Source organism: Felis catus, chromosome B3 (genome assembly GCF_018350175.1).
Source record: "Felis catus isolate Fca126 chromosome B3, F.catus_Fca126_mat1.0, whole genome shotgun sequence".
Classification (NCBI taxonomy): Eukaryota; Metazoa; Chordata; class Mammalia; order Carnivora; family Felidae; genus Felis; species Felis catus.
The window spans coordinates 29,682,207-29,704,159 of NC_058373.1; the positions used below are offsets into that span (position 1 = coordinate 29,682,207).

At 37.4% G+C, this 21,953-nt stretch overlaps 1 protein-coding gene and 1 pseudogene across 7 annotated transcripts in view; both read right to left on the reverse strand.

Annotated features, from left to right (window-relative positions):
* Positions 1-21,953, reverse strand: part of SCAPER (S-phase cyclin A associated protein in the ER) — a 521,436-nt gene that overhangs the window by 455,976 nt on the left and 43,507 nt on the right. For 5 of the 7 annotated variants that reach the window (XM_023255046.2, XM_023255044.2, XM_045058995.1 and 2 more), the window contains one exon: positions 12,777-12,974. The exons of the other annotated variants lie outside the window; for them this stretch is intronic. In XM_023255046.2, coding sequence (XP_023110814.2) covers positions 12,777-12,974 — 198 coding nt within the window. The remainder of the gene's footprint in view (positions 1-12,776; positions 12,975-21,953) is intronic. 7 annotated transcript variants of the gene reach the window in all.
* Positions 15,491-16,942, reverse strand: LOC109501075 (annotated as a pseudogene).

The window sequence follows — 21,953 nt, forward strand, 5'->3', positions numbered from 1 at the left end:
TCTGTCTCTCGAAAATAAATAAATGTTAAAAAAAAAAATTTTTTTTAAAAGAAACTCATTGTGGCACAAAAACACACACTCAGATCAATGGAACAGAACAGAGAACCCAGAAATGGACTCACAAATATATAGCCAACTAATCTTGGACAAAGCAGGAAAGAATATCCAATGGGGAAAAAAAAAAAAAAAAAAACAGTCTCTTTTAACACATGGGGCTGGGAGAGCTGGACAGCAACATGCAGAAGAATGAAACTAGACCACTTTCTTACACCATTCACAAAAATAAACTCAAAATGGATGAAAGACCTAAACATAAGACAGGAAGCCATCAAAATCCTTGAGGAGAAAGCAGGCAAAAACCTCTTTGATCTTGGCCACAGCAACTTCTTACTGAACACGTCTCCAGAGGCAAGGGAAACAAAAGCAAAAATGAACTCTTGGGACCTCATCAAAATAAAAAGTTTCTACACAGCAAATGAAACAATCAGAAAAATTAAAAGGCAGCCAACAGAATGGGGGAAGATATTTGCAAACGACACATCAGATAAAGGGTTAGTATCCAAAATCTACCAAACTCAACACCCAAAAAACAAATAATCCAGTGAAGAAATGGGCAAAAGACATGAATAGGTACTTCTCCAAAGAAGACAGCCAGATGGCCAACCGACACATGAAAAAATGCTCAACTTCACTCATCATCAGGGAAATACAAATCAAAACCACAATGAGATACCACCTCACGCCTGTCAGAATGGCCAACATTAACAATCAGGCGACAACAGATGTTGGCGAGGATGTGGAGAAAGAGGATCTCTTTTGCATTGTTGGTGGGAATGCAAACTGGTGCAGCCACTCTGGAAAACAGTACGGAGGTTCCTCAAAAAATTAAAAAAAGAACTACCCTACGACCCAGCAATTGCACTATTAGGTATTTATCCAAGGGATAAAGGTATACTGTTTTGAAGGGACACATACACCCCCATGTTTATAGCAGCACTATCAACAATAGCCAAAGTATGGAAAGAGCCCAAATGTCCATCTATGGATGCATGGGTAAAGAAAATGTGGTGTATGTATACATACACACACACACACACACCACATTTTCTTTACTCATGCATATATCCATGTACACACACACACACACACACACACACACACACACAATGGAGTATTACTCGGCAATCAAAAAGAATGAAGTCTTGCCATTTGCAACTATGTGGATGGAACTAGAGGGTATTCTCCTAAGCGAAATTAGAGAAAGACAAATATCATATGACTTCATTCATATGAGGACTTTAAGACACAGAACAGATGAACATAAGGGAAGGGAAGCAAAAATAATATAAAAACAGGGAGGGGGTCAAAACATAAGAGACTCTTAAATATGGAGAACAAACAGAGGGCTACTGGAGGGGTTGTGGGAGGAGGAATGGGCTAAATGGGTAAGGGGCATTAAGGAATCTACTCCTGAAATCACTGTTACACTATATGCTAACTAATTTGGATGTAAATTAAAAAAATAAAATTGAAAAAAGAGAAACTCATTGATAATAATAAAATAGAAGGGGACTTTAACATCCCACTTAAAGCAATGGACAGATCATCTAAGCAGACAATCATCAAGGAAACAATGGCTTTGAATGGCACATTGGACCAGATGGACTTAACAGATATATTCAGAACATCTCATCCTAAAGCAGCAGAATACACATTCTTCTCAAGTGTACATGAAACATTCTCCAGAATAGATCACGTACCGGGTCACAAATCAGCCCTCGACAAATACAAAAAGATCAAGATCATACCACGCATATTTTCAGATCACAACACTATGAAACTCGACATCAACCCCAAGAAAAAATTTGAAAAGCCATCAAATACTTGGAGACTAAAGAACATCCTACTGAGGTGAGTGGGTGACTCAGTCGGTTAAGTGTCCAACTTCGGCTCAGGTCAGGTCTCATGGTTTGTGGGTTCAAGTCCCACGTTAGGCTCTGTGCTAACAGCTCAGAGCCTGGGGACTGCTTCAGATTCTGTGTTTCCCTCTCTCTGCCCTTCCCCTGCTTGTGCTCTCTCTCTCTCAAAAATAAATAAACATTAAAGAAAAATTTTAAAGAACATCCTACTAAAGAATGAATGGGTTAACCAGGAAATTAAAGAAGAAATTTTATTTTTTTATTTTTATTTTTTTATTTTTTTTCAATATATGAAATTTATTGTCAAATTGGATTCCAAACAACACCCAGTGCTCCTGTTGTATGGAAACCAATTTGACAATAAATTTCATATATTGAAAAAAAAAAAAAAAACAGCCTGCAATACATAAGATCATGGTCTGGCCCCTATGTGGCTTGGTCGCCTCTTCCCAGACCAGACCTCTCACCCTGTTCTGTGCTTCAGTCACTCAAACCTTCTTACAGCCCCTCAGTGGTGTCCTGCTTCCTCCGACTACATCGTCTGGAAACATTTACTCCTTTTTACACACATGCTTCCTTCTCCCTTTTATAGACTTTGCTCCTGGTCAGGCCTCCTGTCTTAGCTCAAAAGCGTTTTCTTAGGAAAGCTTGCTTTGCCCTTGAATATGGGAAATCTTTTCTTGATCATTACACATAACCCCATGTATCTCTTTTCTTCTGAAGCTTTTTCTTGGGACTAATTTCATATTTTGTTGTGTGACTGAGTCAGAAGTAGGTGTTCCCATAAGATACTCAGCCTTAAGAAGGCTGAGAAATGTGTTTCTTTTTTTACCCCATGATCTAACTTCTTAGACACTCAGTTCATAGTTGTTGAAAACCACATTGCATATTCTAAGTAAGGGATAAGCACCTATAAGCACAGTGCATGGGGATATACAAAGGATGCATGTACTATAATTAGCACCTTCTCTTCAAGGGCAGTTTACTTGTCTTATATATCATGTCATCTCAAACATGAAAAGAATCTTAAAGTCACCCATTGATTCCCTGTGGCTCCTTAAATTCTGATACCATTATAGACCTTTGATGTCCAAGGAAGCTGATAATCTAGAGCAAAAGTATGTATAAATGGGCCTTTGGGTACCTGTCTTCTCCAGCCTCAGGCCTACTGTGCTGACTACCTGGCTGTGCTATCCATATGAATATTTCTGTTCTAATTTTTTTTCTTAAGAAATGAGAATTATGAGAGATTTTACCATTGAAGAAACGCTGTGAGAAGTACAGGGCAGTTGCTGTTACAAAAATCATGTGACAAACAGAAATTCATTGAGACTGAACATGGCCAGTGCAAAGAGAAGACAAAGCGTAACTCAAGGATATTATTTTCCCTGTAGCTCATTTTGATTCTATGTGTTGATAATTCTGGCCCTGCTGCATTCTAAAACTGCAAACTTGGACCTTCTACATCCCAGCTCTGTTTTTAGTTTCAGAATATGTGTAAGCTGTGATAATGTGTGCATATCATAGCTATGAATGTTAATTTCATAATAAAATCTATGAGCATTATAAAAAAAACAACACCCAGTGCTCATCCCAAAAGATACCCTCTTCAATACCCATCACCCATCCTCCCCTCCCTCCCACCCCCCATCAGCCCTCAGTTTGTTCTCAGTTTTTAACAGTCTCTTATGTTTTGGCTCTCTCCTACTCTAACCTCTCTCTTTTTTTTTTCCTTCCCCTCCCCCATGGGTTCCTGTTAAGTTTAAAGAAGAAATTTTAAATACATGGAAGCAAAGGAAAATGAAAATACGACAGTCCAAAACCTTTGGGATGCAGCAAAGGCAGTCCTAAGAGGGAAGTTATTGCAATCCAGGCCTTCCTAAAGAAGGAAGAAATGTTCTAAATACACAACCTAACTTTACACACAAAGGAACTAGAAAAGGAACAGCAAATAAAGCGTAAAGCCAGTGGAAGAGAAATAATAAAGATTAGAACAGAAATAATTGATACCAAAAAAAACCAAACCTGGTAGAACAGATCAACAAGAGCTGGTGTTTGAAATAATAAACTAAATTGATAACCCCCTAGGTAGACTTATCAAAAAGAGAAAGGACCCAAAGAGATCAAATCACGAATAGAAGAGGAGCAATCACAACCAACACCACAGAAATTCAAACAATTATAAGAGAATACTATGGAAAATTATATGACAACAAACTGGGCAATCTAGAAGAAATGGACAAATTCCTAGAAGCTCGCAAACCACCAAAACTGTGAAACAGGAAGAAAAAGAAAATTTGAACAGACCCATAACCAGCAAAGAAACGGAAACAGTAATCAAAAAATCTCCCAGCAAACAAGAGTCCTAGCCCAGATGGCTTCCCAGGGGAATTCTACCAAACATTAATACCTTTTATCCTCAAACTGTTCCCAAAAATAGAAATGCAGAAAAATTTCCAAACTCATTCTACAAAACCAGCATTACCTTGATTCCAAAACCAGACAAAGTCCCCACTAAAAAGGAGAATTATAGACCAATATCCTTGATGAACATGAATGCAAAACTCTTAACAAGATACTAGCTAACTGAATTCCAAAGTACATTCAAAGAATTATTTACCATGATCAAGTGGGATTTACTCCTGGGCTAAAGTGCTGGTTCAATATTCACAAATCAATCAGCATGATACACCACATTAATAAAAGAAAAGATAAGAACCATATGATCCTGTCAACAGATAAAGTAACAGCATCCATTCTTGACTAAAAAACCCTCAACAAAGTAGGGATAGATAGAACACACCTCTACATCATAAAGGCCATATACAAAAGACTCACAGCTAATATTATCCTCCTTGGCAAAAAAACTGAGAGCCTTTCCCCTACTGCCAGAAACAAGACAAGGATGTCTATTCTCACCATTATTATTTAACATAGTACTGGAAGTCTTAGCCTCAGTAATCAGACAACAAAAGAAATAAGGGGCAATACAGATCAGCAAGGAAGAAGTCAAAATTTTCACTATTTGTAGATGACATGATACTCTATGTAGAAAAACCAAAAGACTCCACTAAAAACTGTGAGAACTAAGACTGAATTCAGCAAAGTCAAAGGATATAAAATCAATATGAAGAACTCTGTTGTATTTCTATAGACCAATAAAGAAGCACCAGAAAAAGAAATCAAGGAATCTATCCCATTTGCAACTGCACCAAAACCAGTAAGATATCTAGGAATAAAGCTAACTAAAGAGGTAAGAGATCTGTTCTCTGAAAACTATAGAACACTTATGAAAGAAATTAAAGAAGACATAAAGAAATCGAAAAGTATTCCATGTTCATGGACTGGAAGAACAAACACTGTTAAAATGTTTATACTACCCAAAGCAATCTACATTTAATGCAATCCCTATCAAAATACCATCAGCATTTTTCATAGAGCTAGAACAAACAACCCTAAAATTTGCATGGAATCAGAAAGACTCTGAATAGCCAAAGCAATCTTGGAAAAGAAAAACAAAACTGGAGGCATCAAAATTCTGGATTTCAAGCTATATTACAATGCTGTTGTCATCAAGACAGTATGGTACTGGCACAAAAACAGACACATAGATCAATGGAATAGAAAACCCAGAAATGAACCCACAACTATATAAGCAGGAAGGAATATCCAATGGAAAAAAGTCTCTTCAGTAAATGGTACTTGGAAAACCAGATGGTGACATGGAAAGAATGAAACTCAACCACTCTCTTACACCATACACAAAAATAAATTCAAAATGAATGAAAGACCTAAACGTGAAACAGGAAGCTACTGAAATGCTAGAGGAGACCACAGCCAGCAACCTTTTGACTTCCACAGGAGCAACTTCTTGCTAGACACGTGGCTGAAGACAAGGGAAACAAAAGCAAACATGAACTATTGGGACCTCATCAAGATAAAAAGCTTCTGGGTGCCTGGGTGGCTCAGTCATTAAGCATCTGACTTTGGCTCAGGTCGTGATCTCACAGTTCGTGAGTTTGAGTCCAATACTGGATGAGCTTGAATACCACTTTGGGCAAGCTCGAGCTCCACTTCAGGACAGCTCGAGCCCCACTTTAGGAGAGCTCGAGCCCCACTTCAGGCAAGTTCAAGCCCCACTGCAGGTAAAACATGAGCTCCAGGTGAACACCACTTCTCTCTCTCTGCCGCTGGCTCCCTTGTGCCCTCTCAAAAAAAAAAAAAAAAAAAAAAAAAAAAAGATAAAAAGCTTCACAGCAAAGGAAATAATCAACAAACCTAAAAGGCACCCTACATGGGGCGCCTGGGTGGCGCAGTCGGTTAAGCGTCCGACTTCAGCCGGGTCACGATCTCGCAGTCCGGGAGTTTGAGCCCCGCGTCGGGCTCTGGGCTGATGGCTCGGAGCCTGGAGCCTGTTTCCGATTCTGTGTCTCCCTCTCTCTCTGCCCCTCCCCCGTTCATGCTCTGTCTCTCTCTGTCCCAAAAAAAATAAATAAACGTTGAAAAAAAAAATTTTTTTTTTTTAAAAAATAAAAGGCACCCTACAGAATGGGAGTAGATATACGCAAACAACCTTTCTGATAAAGAGTTAGTATCCAAAATCTATAAGGAACTTATTAAACTCCACACCCCCAAAAAACAAATAACCCAGTAAAGAAATGAGAAGGTGTATGAACAGATACTTTTCCAAAGACATCCAGATGGCTAACAGACACATACAAAGATGTTCAACATCAGTCATCATCAGGAAAATACAAATCAAAATTACAATTTCATTTGTGAGGTGAGACACTACCTCACACCTAACAAAATGGCTAAAATTAACAATATGAGAAACTGCATTGGTGAGGATGCATAGAAAGGGGAACCCTCTGGCACTGTTGGTGGGAATGCAAACTGGTACAGCCACTCTGGACAACAGAGGTTCCTCAAAAAACTAAAACTAAAACTACCCTATGATCCAGCAATGGCACTATTAGGTATTTACTCAAAGGATACAAAAATACATATTTGAAGGGGTACATGCACTGGAATGTTTATAGCAGCATTATCAACAATAACCAAACTATGGAGAGAGCCTAAATGTCCATCGACTGATGAATGGATAAAGATGAGATGTGGTATATACATACAATGGAATATACATACAATGGAACCCATCAAAAAGAATGAAAACTTGCCATTTACAATGACGTAGATGAAGCTAGACAGTACAATGCTAAGAGAAATAAGTCAAAGACAAATACCATATGATTTCACTCATATGTGGAATTTAAAAACCAAAACAGGCAAGCAAAGGGAAAAAAAGAGACAGAAACCAAGATACAGACTCTAAATTATAGAGAACTGATGGTTACCAGAGGGTAGAGGATGGGGGGGGGGGGGGGGTGTTGAGTTAAATAGGTGATTGGGATTAAGGAGTGTACATGTCATTATGAGCACCAGATAATGTAATGAACTGTTGTTATCACTATATAGTACACCTGTAACTAATAAAACATTTTTTAAAGTTACACTTATACCTAAATAAATAAATAAGAGTGAAGTATGGTATAAAATGGTATGATGCTTACTCCTTAAAACTAAGCTCTTAACTCAGAAAAATCAGATTTAACTAACCCCAGTAATAGTTATGACATAGTAACTGTGAGATCAAGTTATTAAGTTATTCCAAATACCCAAAAAGAAAATAATCCATGCTCTATTGAGTATAATATATATGAGAACCAGGTATAAGAAACAAAGATTTGTCAACCATAAATCAACAATTCAGTGTCATGTTAAACAGACTAAATGAAACCTATCTATCTCTAAACTTTAACACTGAATCATAAAATATGAGAAATGAAAGTAGACAGATTAGAAAGATTTAGGAGGTAATTCATTGGACAGTGGCTGGCGTGAGTGAGGTAAAGGGGGGGGGGTGGGTAGAGGCCCATTCGGGAGAGAGAAATACATCTTCAGGTAGAAGAAGAGATCATGAACTTAGTTTTTTTGTAAGTCAGTTTGATATGCTTGTGAGATATCCATTTGGAGTTCCCAACTAGGCAAGTTGGATATACAGGCCTAAAAGTGAGAAGAAAGGTGTAAGCTAGAGATATATACTAAGACTCATCAGCAAATGAGTGGTAAATTAAGCTATGGCATGGAGAAAACTGCCAAGAGAGAAAGTATGTGATAGTGAGAAAAGAAGATGGACTAAAAGGAGACTGAATGACCTCCCAACAGTTAAAGATCAGGTGGGAAAAGCAAAAAACCAAAAAAAAAAAAAAAAAAAAAAGAGGCAGAAGTAGCAGCCAACAAAGAGGAAAAAAATAGCAGACATGATTTCATAAAAGTCAAACGAGAGAGTGCTAAAAGAAGAGGGAAGTGGTCAACAGTGTGAAATGCTACTCAAAGATCATGGAAGGAGCTGAAAAACATCTACTGGGCTTAGTAACACTGAGAGGAACAACCACTTTAATAAGAGCTTAACTGGAGCTCTGATAGGATGTTATACCAGGTTGGAGTAGTCTAATGAGTACCTGGAAGAAAAGGAAATGGAGGCAGCAAATACACAAAGTTCTTCCATGAAACTTGGCTAAGAAGGAAAGGAGAAACATGGGGTGGGATAAGAGATGAAAGGATAAGTAGAGAAAGGGTTTGGGCTTTTATTGTTCTTATTTACTATGGAAGAGAAATAAGCATGTTAAATGCTGACTAGGAAGGAATCTAATAAGGAAAACTGAAGATACAGGAAAGAGAAGAATTTCCCATCAAAACTGTGACCTACAGGGCTGCAACCAACAGCCCATACCTCCTACTTTTCAAAAATAAAAAGGGCAAGGAACTCATCAGAAGGAATTTCAAATTGTTAACGCAAATCTTTGCCTTGATCCTATCTACTGTTCTTGAAGGCCAAACTGAAAAAGCTTTCTCTCAACTGCAATCATTCATGACCTCTCCAATACCACTTACTTCTTTCATGGCTTTCAGGACATTCCTATTCTCCTGGTCTTCTTCCTATCTCCACGAGTATTCTTTCTCTGTCTCTGGACCTCTGTTTTCCCAACTGTGACGTTCTCCTTATATCTAAGTATAAAGTTTCTTTTATTTAATTTTAGAGAGAGTGTGAGCAGGAAAGAGGAGCAGAGGGAGAGAGAGAGAAAATCCTAAGCAGGTTCCATGCTCAGCACAGAGCCCAAGGCAGGGTTTGGTCCCACAACCTGGGATCATAGCCTGAGCCAAAATCAAGAGTCAGAGGCTCAACCAATGAGCCACCTAGAAGCCCCTGAAGTTTCTTTTTAGTGCGTGTCATATCTTCCAAAGCATTTCCTCACATCTCACTTTACTCCTTGTTGGACTGAGAAGTCTCAACTCACCAAGATATAAACATAGAATACTTTATATTTTTCCCTATAACCTTACTTAAATACTAAGTTGAATACTAAACTTCTTGAGTATGCTCAGTGAAATTCCACAATTTTCCAATTATATTCAATTATCAAAGCGTAGTTTTTAAATCCCATCTACAGTCAACCTGCCTATTAAGCACAAGTGAGAATTATATGGCCTTTAGCAGATGCTGGTAGTGGGAAGGGTATGGCTTGTTCTCATTGGTTCCTCTCTTCTTCCCCTGTACTCTCCTTCTCACTCTCCTACATTCACAAACTTTATGTGCTTTGCCATGTGCAGCAGCTGTGGGAACAGAGCAATATTCTACTTACAAGAGTTCACCAAATATTAGTGACCCGCTATAGTCATCAGTCTGTCCTTCTCCAGAGACAAAAGTAATGCTGACTGCCAAGAGAGTCAAGTGCTGCCAGGCAGAGATATATCCCTAATCTTTCTCTAACTCAGTCTGAGGTCACTGGTCTCTACTGATCTCTGCAGTAGATGGTGATTTCTGCACAGGTAGCATATGTGGTTCTCTAGGCAGTGTTCAGGTCACCCTGGCTCCCTCTACCCAACCATTATCTGCCCCAACTCCACCAGCATTTTGCATATTCTCACCTAACCAACTGTCCCCATAGGAAGCCCCTCTGACTACAACATCTTCACCAATGTCCACTCTCCTTCCCTCACATAAATCATCAGACTCACTGGAGGTCCTCTTTACTTGCTCAATGATAACTCCCATCCCATCTCCTTTCAAGACATATTATTGTATAGTCCCTTCAAGCCCAGCTGGCATGAGTTATGCCAGAAAGCCAATAGTGTTATGAAACCTCTAAAGCAGATACATACACCAGTCTCTATACCCAATATCCCAGAGCCACACATCCAGACCCCCCAGGCTAAAATGGGAAACAGGGAAAAGAAAGACAATGTGTACCCAGGATACTTTCCCCCAAACTCATTCAACACATTCCAAAGGCATCAAAATCAGTCAGCATAGCAAAGATCCAGCCAGAGAATAAGATGCCAGTCTCTCATTCTTGCAGCCATACTCACAAACTTTACAAGAAATTCAAAACCACCTCAAACTTTGGTGAGAACAAGGTGAGAGGATGGCTACCGCTTCATTAACTATGTACTCTCTAAAAGGCAATCTGCCCTAGCCCATCCTCTAGCCCAATTTATAAAGGAGATGGGGAAATGCAATGGTGGTGGTTACAGTTTTGCTGAAATGTCAATTCTTAACAAGTCATACAGGGAAGTGGATGACGGCATAAAAGGCACATCTTCAAACTAAAACAATTAGAAATTTAGCCTCTTGATTATACAGTGGAGCTCTCGTCAGCCATCCTAGCTGAAATAAAAAAGATACTTTCCACTATCAGGCTATACTTAGCACGTGAATTACATAATACAGGTGTTATTAACTGCATTTTACTCATGAGACAAAGAATTGAACTGTGATTACTTAATAAGGCTAAAACAAAAATCACAAATAGGGGTAAATCTTGTCAGTAAATTCACAAAACAAGAGTTGAATCTACCTGCACAGTGAGGAAAACTCTCTGGGTTTTTTGTCTCAGAAAGGTACAAATCAAATGACATAAGAAATAAAGCGCTTTTATAGTAAGGACAGAGCTAAAGAAAAATAAAAATAACAGAATTTTAGTTATTACACAGCCAGCACATGCTCAGACCAAACTATATCTTTTTACCTCACCACCTGTTAAGTCCTGGATGGAGAGAAGAGCAGAGTTGGGTATGAAAATCAGCTTTTAAGCTCTCAGATTTTATTTCCCAGCATAAGCCTTTGAGCATCTTGGAGCAGTACAAAAAATAAAGAACACATCTGTACTACTCTCTCTTTGTCGAAACCTTCTCTACTTTTATAATCTATACCTTGTACAAAAAAAAAAAAAGATCTATCGTTACTAAATTTTCACAAAGCTTTGGTAGATGAACAAGAGAGACCAAAACTCAGACAGTTGCAAGGGTTTCTGCTCATGGTAGAAACATGATTGCAATTGGTCAAACTCACTTCTATAAAGAAGTACACATGTTACAAACAAATTTTATTTCTTCAACCTTTTGTTGTTTTTAAATACAAAAATCAATGAATTTCATGATCTAACTGATTTCTATGGCTTACTTACTAATTTGGATGTCAATTTATTTTTTTGTGTGTGTATGTTTTTTTTTTTTTGGATGTCAATGTAAAAAAATAAGATTTTAAGTAAACAAATAAATAAATAAATGAAAATAAATAAATAAAAAAGAAATGATCTAGGTCCACATGCTCATTTTATAGAAGAAACTGTAACCTAAAATTAAGGTCAATAGTGTTTTCTACCACAACATGCTGACTCATTAAACTCCAAGGTTATGATTTTGCCTAAACATATTTTTTAAACATAAAAATTTTTACATGGCGATAATAACAAAATTGTGACAAACAGACTATAAATTTGGGTGATTTCAATTACTTTTCATTCTGAAACCTGCTTCTAATGAATGATATTTTTAAACTATTCTAAAACCTACTCTGGCTGTTTCCAATTATAGAGGAAACACAGCTGCTGTTTCAACATGTAACTTTTCTTAGACCCTTCACATTTTTCAAAAGTTAAATAATGAATTCCAGGGTTTTCAATCCTGTTCACTGTAAAAACAAGCTATCTCTATAAAGATATTTCTATGAAGACGTAACACTCTGGCTTTTCTCAAAATAATTTCATTCAGTATTAAATAAGATAGCATATAGTTCTACTTACTAAAAGGTAAGGCTTTTTAGTGAATTTTTAGAAACAGATTGTACTACGTGTTTAATGTCCTATTACAAACACAAGGTTATCCGAAATTGGAAAACACACCTTAGAATGATATCCCAATCCCACCCAGGATCGTTTATGGTTAGCTATCAATCTCACTTTTCCCTGACCACAGTGAATTAGGAGAGTGATCAGAATGGTAGCAGAAAGGGAGCAATGTCCAATTAAAGACATTAAACATGAAACCAAAGAATGTGAAAATCTCACTAGTGCCACCTACAGTACTAATGGAAAATGCAGATAAGAGATTTGCAAAATAATTTTGTGTGGGGTGTGTGTGTGTGTATCCATCTTTTTGGTATCTGGCCCAGGAATATGTATTAACACAGCTTTCTACCAAATCTTGCACAGAATATTAAAGTACATAATTAGGTAATACAAAAAAAAAGGGGGGGATACTCAAAAAATCAAAACCAAAAAAACCTGAAGCCGTCATAGAAGGAGGGTAGAATAGTGCTTCCAAGGAGTGGGGAAGATAGAGCTGATGAAAGGGTACAAAATTTCAGTTATAAGATGAATAAGTTGTGAGGATCTAATATACAGCATGATGACACTGATAGTTAACAATACAGTACTGCATACTGAGGAAAATGATGTCAGGTGTAACAAAAATTAGAGAATTTGACTTTCAGAGTCTCCAGGCAAACCTTACCTTACATTCTACCACACTCTGATCTGATTCACAAGTTTCATAAATTTCATCTACTGCCCGGCGAAGATTGTCAAAAAGAAATGCCCAGTATCTAGCTCTTAGATCAATTTTCCGAGGATGCCGTGCTTTAGTGGGACTTTTATCAAAGTGTTTATCTCCAGTTGTAGATGATGTTATCTTACAGTCTACTCCAACATTCTGGTAAGATAAAACAAAACATAAACGTATAAAAATATTTTGTAAAAGCCTTCAGGGATTGGACTTTTGTATAAAACACATTTTTCAACATAAATACTTAAAAACGTGACATTCTTCTTTTTATCTTACACCACACTGAATTCATCAAAACGAAGCTTCTCATCTTAAATCCAGCAGGTTTTTAAGGACATGTTTTTATTTCAGACATGTCTTACTGAAGATTAGCATGGCTTCAACAGTTAACAGACCCTTAGTCAAAAAGGAGCACTAAAGGACCCATTCTTTGCTCAGTTGCACTGGCAAGCTTTGAAAATAAAGATTACATTCTATAGTTTTACAGACTCTACCAGAGTCATTCCACCAAAAAGCATGTAGTTTACATAAAGACCGAAATTCAAAAGTACAAAAGAGTTGCTTATCTTTCTGTGGCTACTTAAACTGAAAAATAAATGAATATTAACCCTCTACTACAGTTAGAGCAACAAACAATCCCAGGTTTCTTTGGGTTGTTTTGTATGTGTGTGTATCATTCCTGGTTGCTTGTTTTTCTTTTTCATAGAAGAGCTCTAGAGTGGACAGTAGCCGAAACAGGCTAATACCCTCCTGTTTTGTTTTAGGCTCTGGTCTTCAATATAACAGCAATTCCTAAACTTCGTAAATCTTTTATAGCCAATCTTTGGTTTACACAGAATCTTTAACACCAAAAAGGAAGCAAATAAAGTATACATACATACACAGACATATACGCATTTAGGGGGTTGAGATGGAGCTGCTTACCCTCCCTCCACAGTCCCCCAACCAGATTTCACAAACGAAAACTAGCAAACATTTTATGTGATAGCCCTAGCCCAGGTCCAAATTCTCAATACTCAAGCAATAAAATTTGAAGTGATTATCAACAATCCACAACATCTTTGCCTCACTTGCTTTCCCAGTTCTTTCTGGCCCTAGTAGTAAATAATTTTATTATTATGGCAAATATCCCTTCCTTGGATTAAACCAAATTCAAAATCCCATTCAACTAGCATCTATCCCAAAGTAAAGCTCAATTCTGTCCACTCTCCTGATAACAGGGACAACAAAACATCATAAAGCAACTTTACATAATCTTCTAACCTCCTTCAAACAATTCATAAACTATGTATTATTAGCTCCACTTTATAGTTCAGAAAACTGAGGTTCAGAGGCTCATTTGTCAAAGATCATATAGCCACAGGAGACCATCTTCTCATTAGAGTTCCACAAAAACACTGCTTACCATTTACACTGCGTGTAATGTAATGCAGGCCCTGTGCTGCCAGCCCTTTACCATACAGCCCAGACCATTTCACTTCTCTTCCCATACACCATCCAAAGTTAAAGTTAATTTGTGAAGTTTCCCAAATTGTGCCTCCTTCATGAAGTTGTTCTACACTGATCAGCAAAGAGCTAGTAGCTTCCTGTGACTTTAGATTCTAATCTTATGAATTCTCAAAAGTACTTTCACTCATTTTCACCCATTTATGCATTTACCTTGTCACACAACCATGTGTATATGATTCAAACATTTTGCCATCCCTTCTTACAATGTAGAATAGCCACTACTGCTTGCAGGTTAAGATGTTTCTATTCTCTGTGATTGCTCTATGTGAAGCTTTTACTAGGAAAGTTGCTAGTAAGGCAAAAAACTACAGTTAGAAAATTCCATCTATAGGGCAATATGCTATGCAAATTTGATGTTTAACTTTGCAACAATGGTAATACTTTATACTTGCATGCTTATTTATATTTTATCAAAGGATTTTGAAGACTTATCATTTAATCATTCCAACAAACTGTAAAGACAGGACAAATATTTATTATTCCTATATAGATAACAAAACTGAGGCTCAGAAAGATTAAATTTTTTAGCAGGTCAAAGGGTGAGTGATGGAACCAGGACTAGAACCTAGTCTTCCAACTTCTACTCCAATGTTCATAAAGCATTTCACATAGCACCTAGCATACAATTAGTGCCCAAATAATGTTAGGTATGATTATAGTGGGAAAGATGAATAAGAGAAGAAATGTGCTCATAGAAAAAAATGGGAATAAACTAATGGCAAAATTGTCAAATTTGTGAAAAAGAGTGGAACAGATAAATCAAATTGTAGAGATTAAGTCACTATAGAGTTCCAAAGTACATGGCTCTTACTTACCAATGATAAAAATAATAGCAATGATAATAAATAACTGCAGCAGCATCTAACATTCATGGTATACTTGCTATGTGCCAGGCACTGTGCTAAGTGCTTTCCACACAGTTACACTTCATCTTTGAAGCAATTTTATTTTTTTTATATGAAATTTATTGTCAAATTGGTTTCCATACAACACCCAGTGCTCATCCCAAAAGGTGCCCTCTTCAATACCCATCACCCACCCTCTCCTCCCTCCCACCCCCCAACAACCCTCAGTTTGTTCTCAGTTTTTAACAGTCTCTTATGCTTTGGCTCTCTCCCACTCTAACCTCTTTTTTTTTTCCTTCCCCTCCCCCATGGGTTCCTGTTAAGTTTCTCAGGATCCACATAAGAGTGAAACCATATGGTATCTGTCTTTCTCTGTATGGCTTATTTCACTTAGCATCACACTCTCCAGTTCCATCCACGTTGTAAAGCAATTTTATACAATAGGTAACTTTATTATCTCCATTTTACAGAAGAGAAAACTCAGGTTTAACTAAATTAGGAAATGAACACAAGGTCTCACACTAAGTGATAAAACCAAGATTCAAAATCTGAGAATTATCCCCTTACTACAGCTCACTGTAGTAAGCTGCTTTCAAGATCCTCAAGACAAAGCAATCTAAATTGGTGAGAAAGGTTTGACACAACTGAATTCCGTGACATTATACTGTTTTAATCAATGACTCTTGAGGGAAAGAGGAAGAATAAAGGTAAGGAGAGTGAAAAAGGAGGGGAGAAATTGAGATTTCTGACTCATCTCTCTCAGAAGGGTTCATTGACTGATTTTTGTAATTGCCAAAATCGTTATAGCTTCCACCACCTCCAAAGTTGCTTCCATCATTACCAAATTACCAAATCCATTATAGCCATTTCCACTGCCACCATATCTACCACCTCCTCAACTGCCACCAAAGCCACCTCGCCCACTCATGTTTCCTCCATGACCACTGTTGTCATTCCCACCAAAACCACCTCCATGACCACCACCAAGGTTTCCAGAACCACTTCAACCTCTTTGGCTGGATGAAGCACCAGCCATCTCTTGCTTAGATACAGCTTTCCTTACTTCACATTTGTGGCCATTCACAGTACGGTATTTTTGAACGACAATCTTATCTACAGAGTCATGGTCATCAAATGTTACAAAAGCAAAGCCCCTTTTTTTTTACCACTGCCTCAGTCAGTCATGATTTCAATCACTTCAATTTTCCCATACTGTTCAAAATAATCTCTTAGATGATGACCTTCAGTGTCTTCTCTAATGCCACCGGCAAAAATCTTCTTCACAGTTAAGTGGGCACCAGGTCTTTGAGAATCTTCTCTTGAGACAGCTGTCTTTGGTTCTACAACTCTTCCATCCACCCTATGTGGCTCTGCATTCATGCCTGCATCCACCTCTTCCACAGTGGCATACGTGATAAACCCAAAGCCTCTGGAGTGTTTGGTGTTTGGACCTCCCATTACCACACAGTCCATAAGCGTTCCCCATTGCTCAAAATGGCTCCTCAGATTCTCATCAGTTGTTTCAAAGCTCAAACCTCCGGTGAAAAGCTTCCACAGCTGTTCAGGCTCTTTGGGAGACTCTGACTTAGACACGATGGTGGTGAGGGGGAAGACTTTAATGATGTTTACTGGGCAGCGTCCACCCCACTGATCTTGTCTCCACAGTTTTGCCTTTTCTAGAATGCCATATAAACATATGGTATGCACCCTTTTGAGGTTGGATTCTTTCACTTGGTAGTAAGCATTTAAAGTTCTTCCATGTCAGAGTGCCTGGGTGGCTCAGTCGGTTAAGCCTCCAACTTTAGCTGAGGTCATGATCTCATGGCTCAGCTCATGAGTTCAAGACCCCAAGTCAGGCTCTGTGCTGACGGCTCAGTGTCTAGAGACTGCTTCAAATTCTGTGTCACCCTCTCTCTCTGCCCCTCCCCTGCTCATGCTCTATATCTCTCTCAAAAATAAACAATTAAAAAAAATTTTTTTAATAATAATAAAGTTCCTCCATGACTTTTTTCTTTTTTTAACATCCATTTTAAGAGACAGAGTGTGAGCGGGGGAGGGGCAGAGAGAGAGGGAGACACAATCTGAAGCAGGCTCCAGGGTCTGAGCCGTCAGCACAGAGCTGACACAGGGCTCAAACCCACAAACTGTGAGATCATGACCTGAGCTTAAGTCGGGCGCTTAACTGACTAGGCCACTCAGGCACCCCCCCCCCCATGTCTTTTTATAGCTTGATAGCTCTTTTCTTTTTACTGAATAACATTCCATTGCCTGGATATACCACAGCTTATTTATCCATTCACCTACTGAAAGACATCTTGGTTTTTTCCAAGTTTTGACAATTATGAATAAAGTTGCTATAAACATCCATGTGCAAATTTTTGTGTGGACATTAAGTTTTCAACTCCTCTGTGTAAATACCAAGGACCATGACTATTCGATTATATGGTAAGAGTAGGTTTAGTTTTATAAGACTTTATAAACTAGCAATTTATAAACTGCCAGACTGTCTTCCTAAGTGACTATACCAGTGTGCATTCTCATGAGCAATGAATGAGAGTTCCTGTGATTCCACATCTTTACCAGCATCTGGCGTTATCAGTATTCCCAATTTTGGCCATTCTAATGGGTGTGTAGTAACATCTCATTGTTGCTTTAACTTACATTTCCCTGATGCCATATGATGTGGAGTATCTTTTCATAGGCTGATTTGCCTTCTGTATATCCTCTGGCCTGTTTGTTAATCAGTTTGCTTGTTTTTTTATCGTTGAGGTTTTTTATTGTTTTAATTCTAGGGCAGTTAACATACAGTGTTGTTTAATCAGTATACTGTACACCTAAAACTAATATAACACTGTATCTTACTATTTGAGTTTAAAGAGTTCTTCATATATTTTGGATAACAATCCTTTAACAAGGGTGTCTTTTGCAAATATTTTCTCCCAGTCTGTGGCCTGTCTTCTCATTCTCTTGACATTGTCTTTTGTAGAGCAAAGTTTTAATTTTAATTAAATCTAGCTTATCAAGATTTCCTTCATGGATCACAAATTTGATATTATATCTAAAATCTCATCACCATACCCAAGGTCATTTAGGTCTTCTATGTTATCAGGAATGTTATAGTTTTTGCACTTTACATTTAGGTCTATGATCCATTTTTTGGTTTAATTTTGTGAAGGATATAAGGTATCTGCCTAGATTCATTTTTTGCATATGGATGTTCATCCAGTTGGTCTAGCATGATTTGTTGAAAAAACCATATTTGCTCCATTGTATTGCCTTTGCTCCTGTGTTAAAGAGTAGCTAGCTATTTATGTGGGTCTATTTCTGGGCTCTCTATTCTCTTCCATGATCCATTTACCTATTGTTTTGCCAACAACACATGCCTTGATTACTGTAATTTTATAGAAAGTCGGAAAGTTGGGTAGTGTCAGTCCTCCAACTTTGTTCTTCTTCAAAATTTCATTGACTCCACATACAGTTTAAACCAGTTTGTCAGTATCTATAAAATAAATTGTCAGGATTATACTGAATCTACACATAAAACTGGGAAGATATGACATCTTGACAATATTCAGTCTTTCTATTCATGAACATGGAATGCCTTTCCATTTATTTAGTTCTTTGATTTCTTTCATCAGAGTTTTATAGTTTTTTTCATATAGATCCATACATACATTCTTAGATTTATACTTATGTATTTAATTCAAGGGAGTGTTAGTATAAATGGTATTGTGTTTTTAATTTTAAATTCCACTTGTTCATCACTGGTATACAGGAAAGCCACTGACTTCTGTGTATTAATCTTCTACCCTGCAACCTGCTCTAATGGGTTATTAGTTCCAGGAGTTTTTTCTTGATACTTTCAGATTTCTTACATAATCTTATCATCTGTGGACAAAGACAGTTTTATTTCTTCCTTCCCAAGCTGTATGCCTTTTATTTCCTTTTCTTGTCATACTGCATTAGGAGAACTTCCATTATAATGTTGAAAACCAGTAGTGAAAGGGGCATCCTTGCCTTATAACTGATCTTAGTGGGAAAGCTTCTACTTTCTCACCATTAAGTATCACATTAGTTGTAGGTTTTTTTGTAGATTTTATTTTATCAAGTTCAGGAAACTCCCCTCTATTCCTAGCTTACTGAAGGTTTTTGTCATAAATCAGTGTTGAGTTTTGTCACGTGTTTTTTCTGCACCTATTGATATGATAATGTGATTTTTCTTTTTAGCCTGCTGATGTAATGCATTACATTTATTTACTTTTGAGTGTTGAACTAGCTTTGTCCCTGGGATAAATCCCATTTGGTCATAGTGTATCATTCTTTTCAAATATTGTGGGATACAATTTGCTAATATTTTATGGAAGATTGTTTTTCATCTATGTTCATGAGAGTTATTGGTCTGCAATTATCTTTTCTTATAATGTTTTTGTCTGATTTTGGTATTAGGGCCTGATTAAATGAGTTAGGAACTATTCCCTCTGCCTCTACCCTCTGAAAGAGACTGTAGAGAATTGGTTTGATTTCTTCCTTAAATACTTAGATTTCAACAATGAATCCACAGGGGCCTGGCACTTTCTGTTTTGGAAGATTATTAATTACTGATTCAATTTCTTTATAGCTTTAGGCCTATAAGGATTATCTATTTCTTCTTCAGAGAGGTTTTTTTTTCAAATGTTTGTTTATTTTTGAGAGACAGAGACAGAGCACAAAGGGGGGAGGGGCAGAGAGATAGGGAGACACAGAATCCTAAGCAGGCTCCACGCTCAGAGCTGTCAGCCCCTGATGCGGGGCTCGACCTCACAAACCATGAAATCATGACCTTAGCCAAAGTCAGAGGCTTAACTGACTGAGCCACCCAGGTGCCCCTCTTCACAGAGTTTTGATAGTGTGCCTTTAAAGGACTTAGCCCATTTCATCTAGGTTATCAAATTTGTGTCATATAGAGTTATTTGTAGTATTCCTTTATTATCCTTTTAATAATGCTGGGATCTGTACTGACATAAAAAGCTAGGGGCATGCAATAGGACTTTGGGACAGTACTATCCGTGTGAAGTTAGCAGTCATAAATGTAAAAATAGCCTAGTCAACATAATTGATACTTTTCTCTAGCCATGTTCAAAATGCATAGGTATACACAGCACAACAGGCAGAAAGGTAGATTTAAACAGGACAGTCCTGCCAAGCATATACTGCCAAGGGGCAGGGTAGTAAGACAGTCAAGAGAGTATGCAGGAAAATAATTATGACAGACAAACCATAGAATCTCAGGTGGATTTTCAGGGAAATCCACATGTCTACATATGGAAAATGAAAGATAGCCAAAGGGTGGCAGGATCAATAAATTACAGATTATATGGGGTTGAAGAACAATTAGAGTCAGGAGATCAGAGGAAGTAAGGTGGAAAGAAAGATGACACGTAGAAGAGGGATGGAGACTGAGATACTAGAGGAAGAGTAGTTATCAGTAAGGACAAGGCAAGAGTGTAACCATGGAAATGAGTAGAAGATAAGACTGCTGGAAGAAAGAAATGCAAGGAATTGAGAGGATGGCAGTGATGGTAGAGAGCCTGCAGTGAGCCTGGAAATTGTATCTTCAAGGAATAAAAAGTGACCTAGGAGTCTGTCAGCAACTACAAGAAGGAAACGCAGGTGGTATAGTCTGATAGCACACACTTCAGATCCAGGGAGTTTTAGGAGACAGAAGGGAGAATTATCTGAAATGGCAGTAAGGAAAGGCAGAAAACCTAACCAAACTCTACAACCAGAGATCGAAGTGCTGCAGCTATTACTTAAAGACCGTGGAAGCAGGATCCTCACAAGTCAGTTGGGATTTAGTTTTAAAACAAGAAGGTAAAAGGAATGTTCAAGAGAAGAGTGGAATACAGAAGATATGCTGATGATGAACCTAGTTCTAGAGGGCAAAGTGGCAAGGTTTCACAAGATGCATTTCCCTGATTACTACTAAAACGAAGCATCTTTTCACAGGTTTACAAGCTATTCAGGTTTCCCACAATTTTTTACGGTTTTTTTTCTGATTAATCTTAGCTCTTTATAAATTTTGATATATAGTATCTTCTCCCAGTCTTACCTTTAGTTTTGTTTAACTGAGTTTTTTAGCATATAAATTTAATTTTACGTAACTTATGCATGAATTGTGTTTTTTGTCTTATCTAGGAAAGTCTCTCCTATTTCAAGGTAATAAAAAATATCTTTCTAGATAGTTTTAAATTTTTGTTCTCACATTTGGGCTTTAGTCCATCAATAATCTATTTTTTGTGTATGATATTAAAATATCCTTCCATTTTTTTTTCTAATTTAATTGCACTTACAGTCAAAGAACATGTTCTGACTTCTCTGACTTCTATTTATTGAGACTACCCTTACGACCTAGTATGTGGTCAATTTTTGCATATATGTTCTGTGTACACTATTTCTTGAGTGCCAATACACACACATATATTTATTTATGTGAGATGTAACATAATTGTACTAATTCTATAACCTTACTATTTTTTTTCTGCTTGATCTATCAGTTTCTGAGTAGGAGATATTAATATTTCCTAGTATGATTATGAATGTACATTTCCTATTATAATTCTGTTAGTTTGGGCTTTACTTATTTCAAGCTTATGCTGTAAGGTACATAAAAATTTACTATTTTTATACTCCATAGATGATTATTCTTTTTACCATTATGCAACTACCATCTTTATGTTGTCAATGCATTTCATGCTGAATTCCATCTGATCTGAGTATTGCTATACTAACTTTA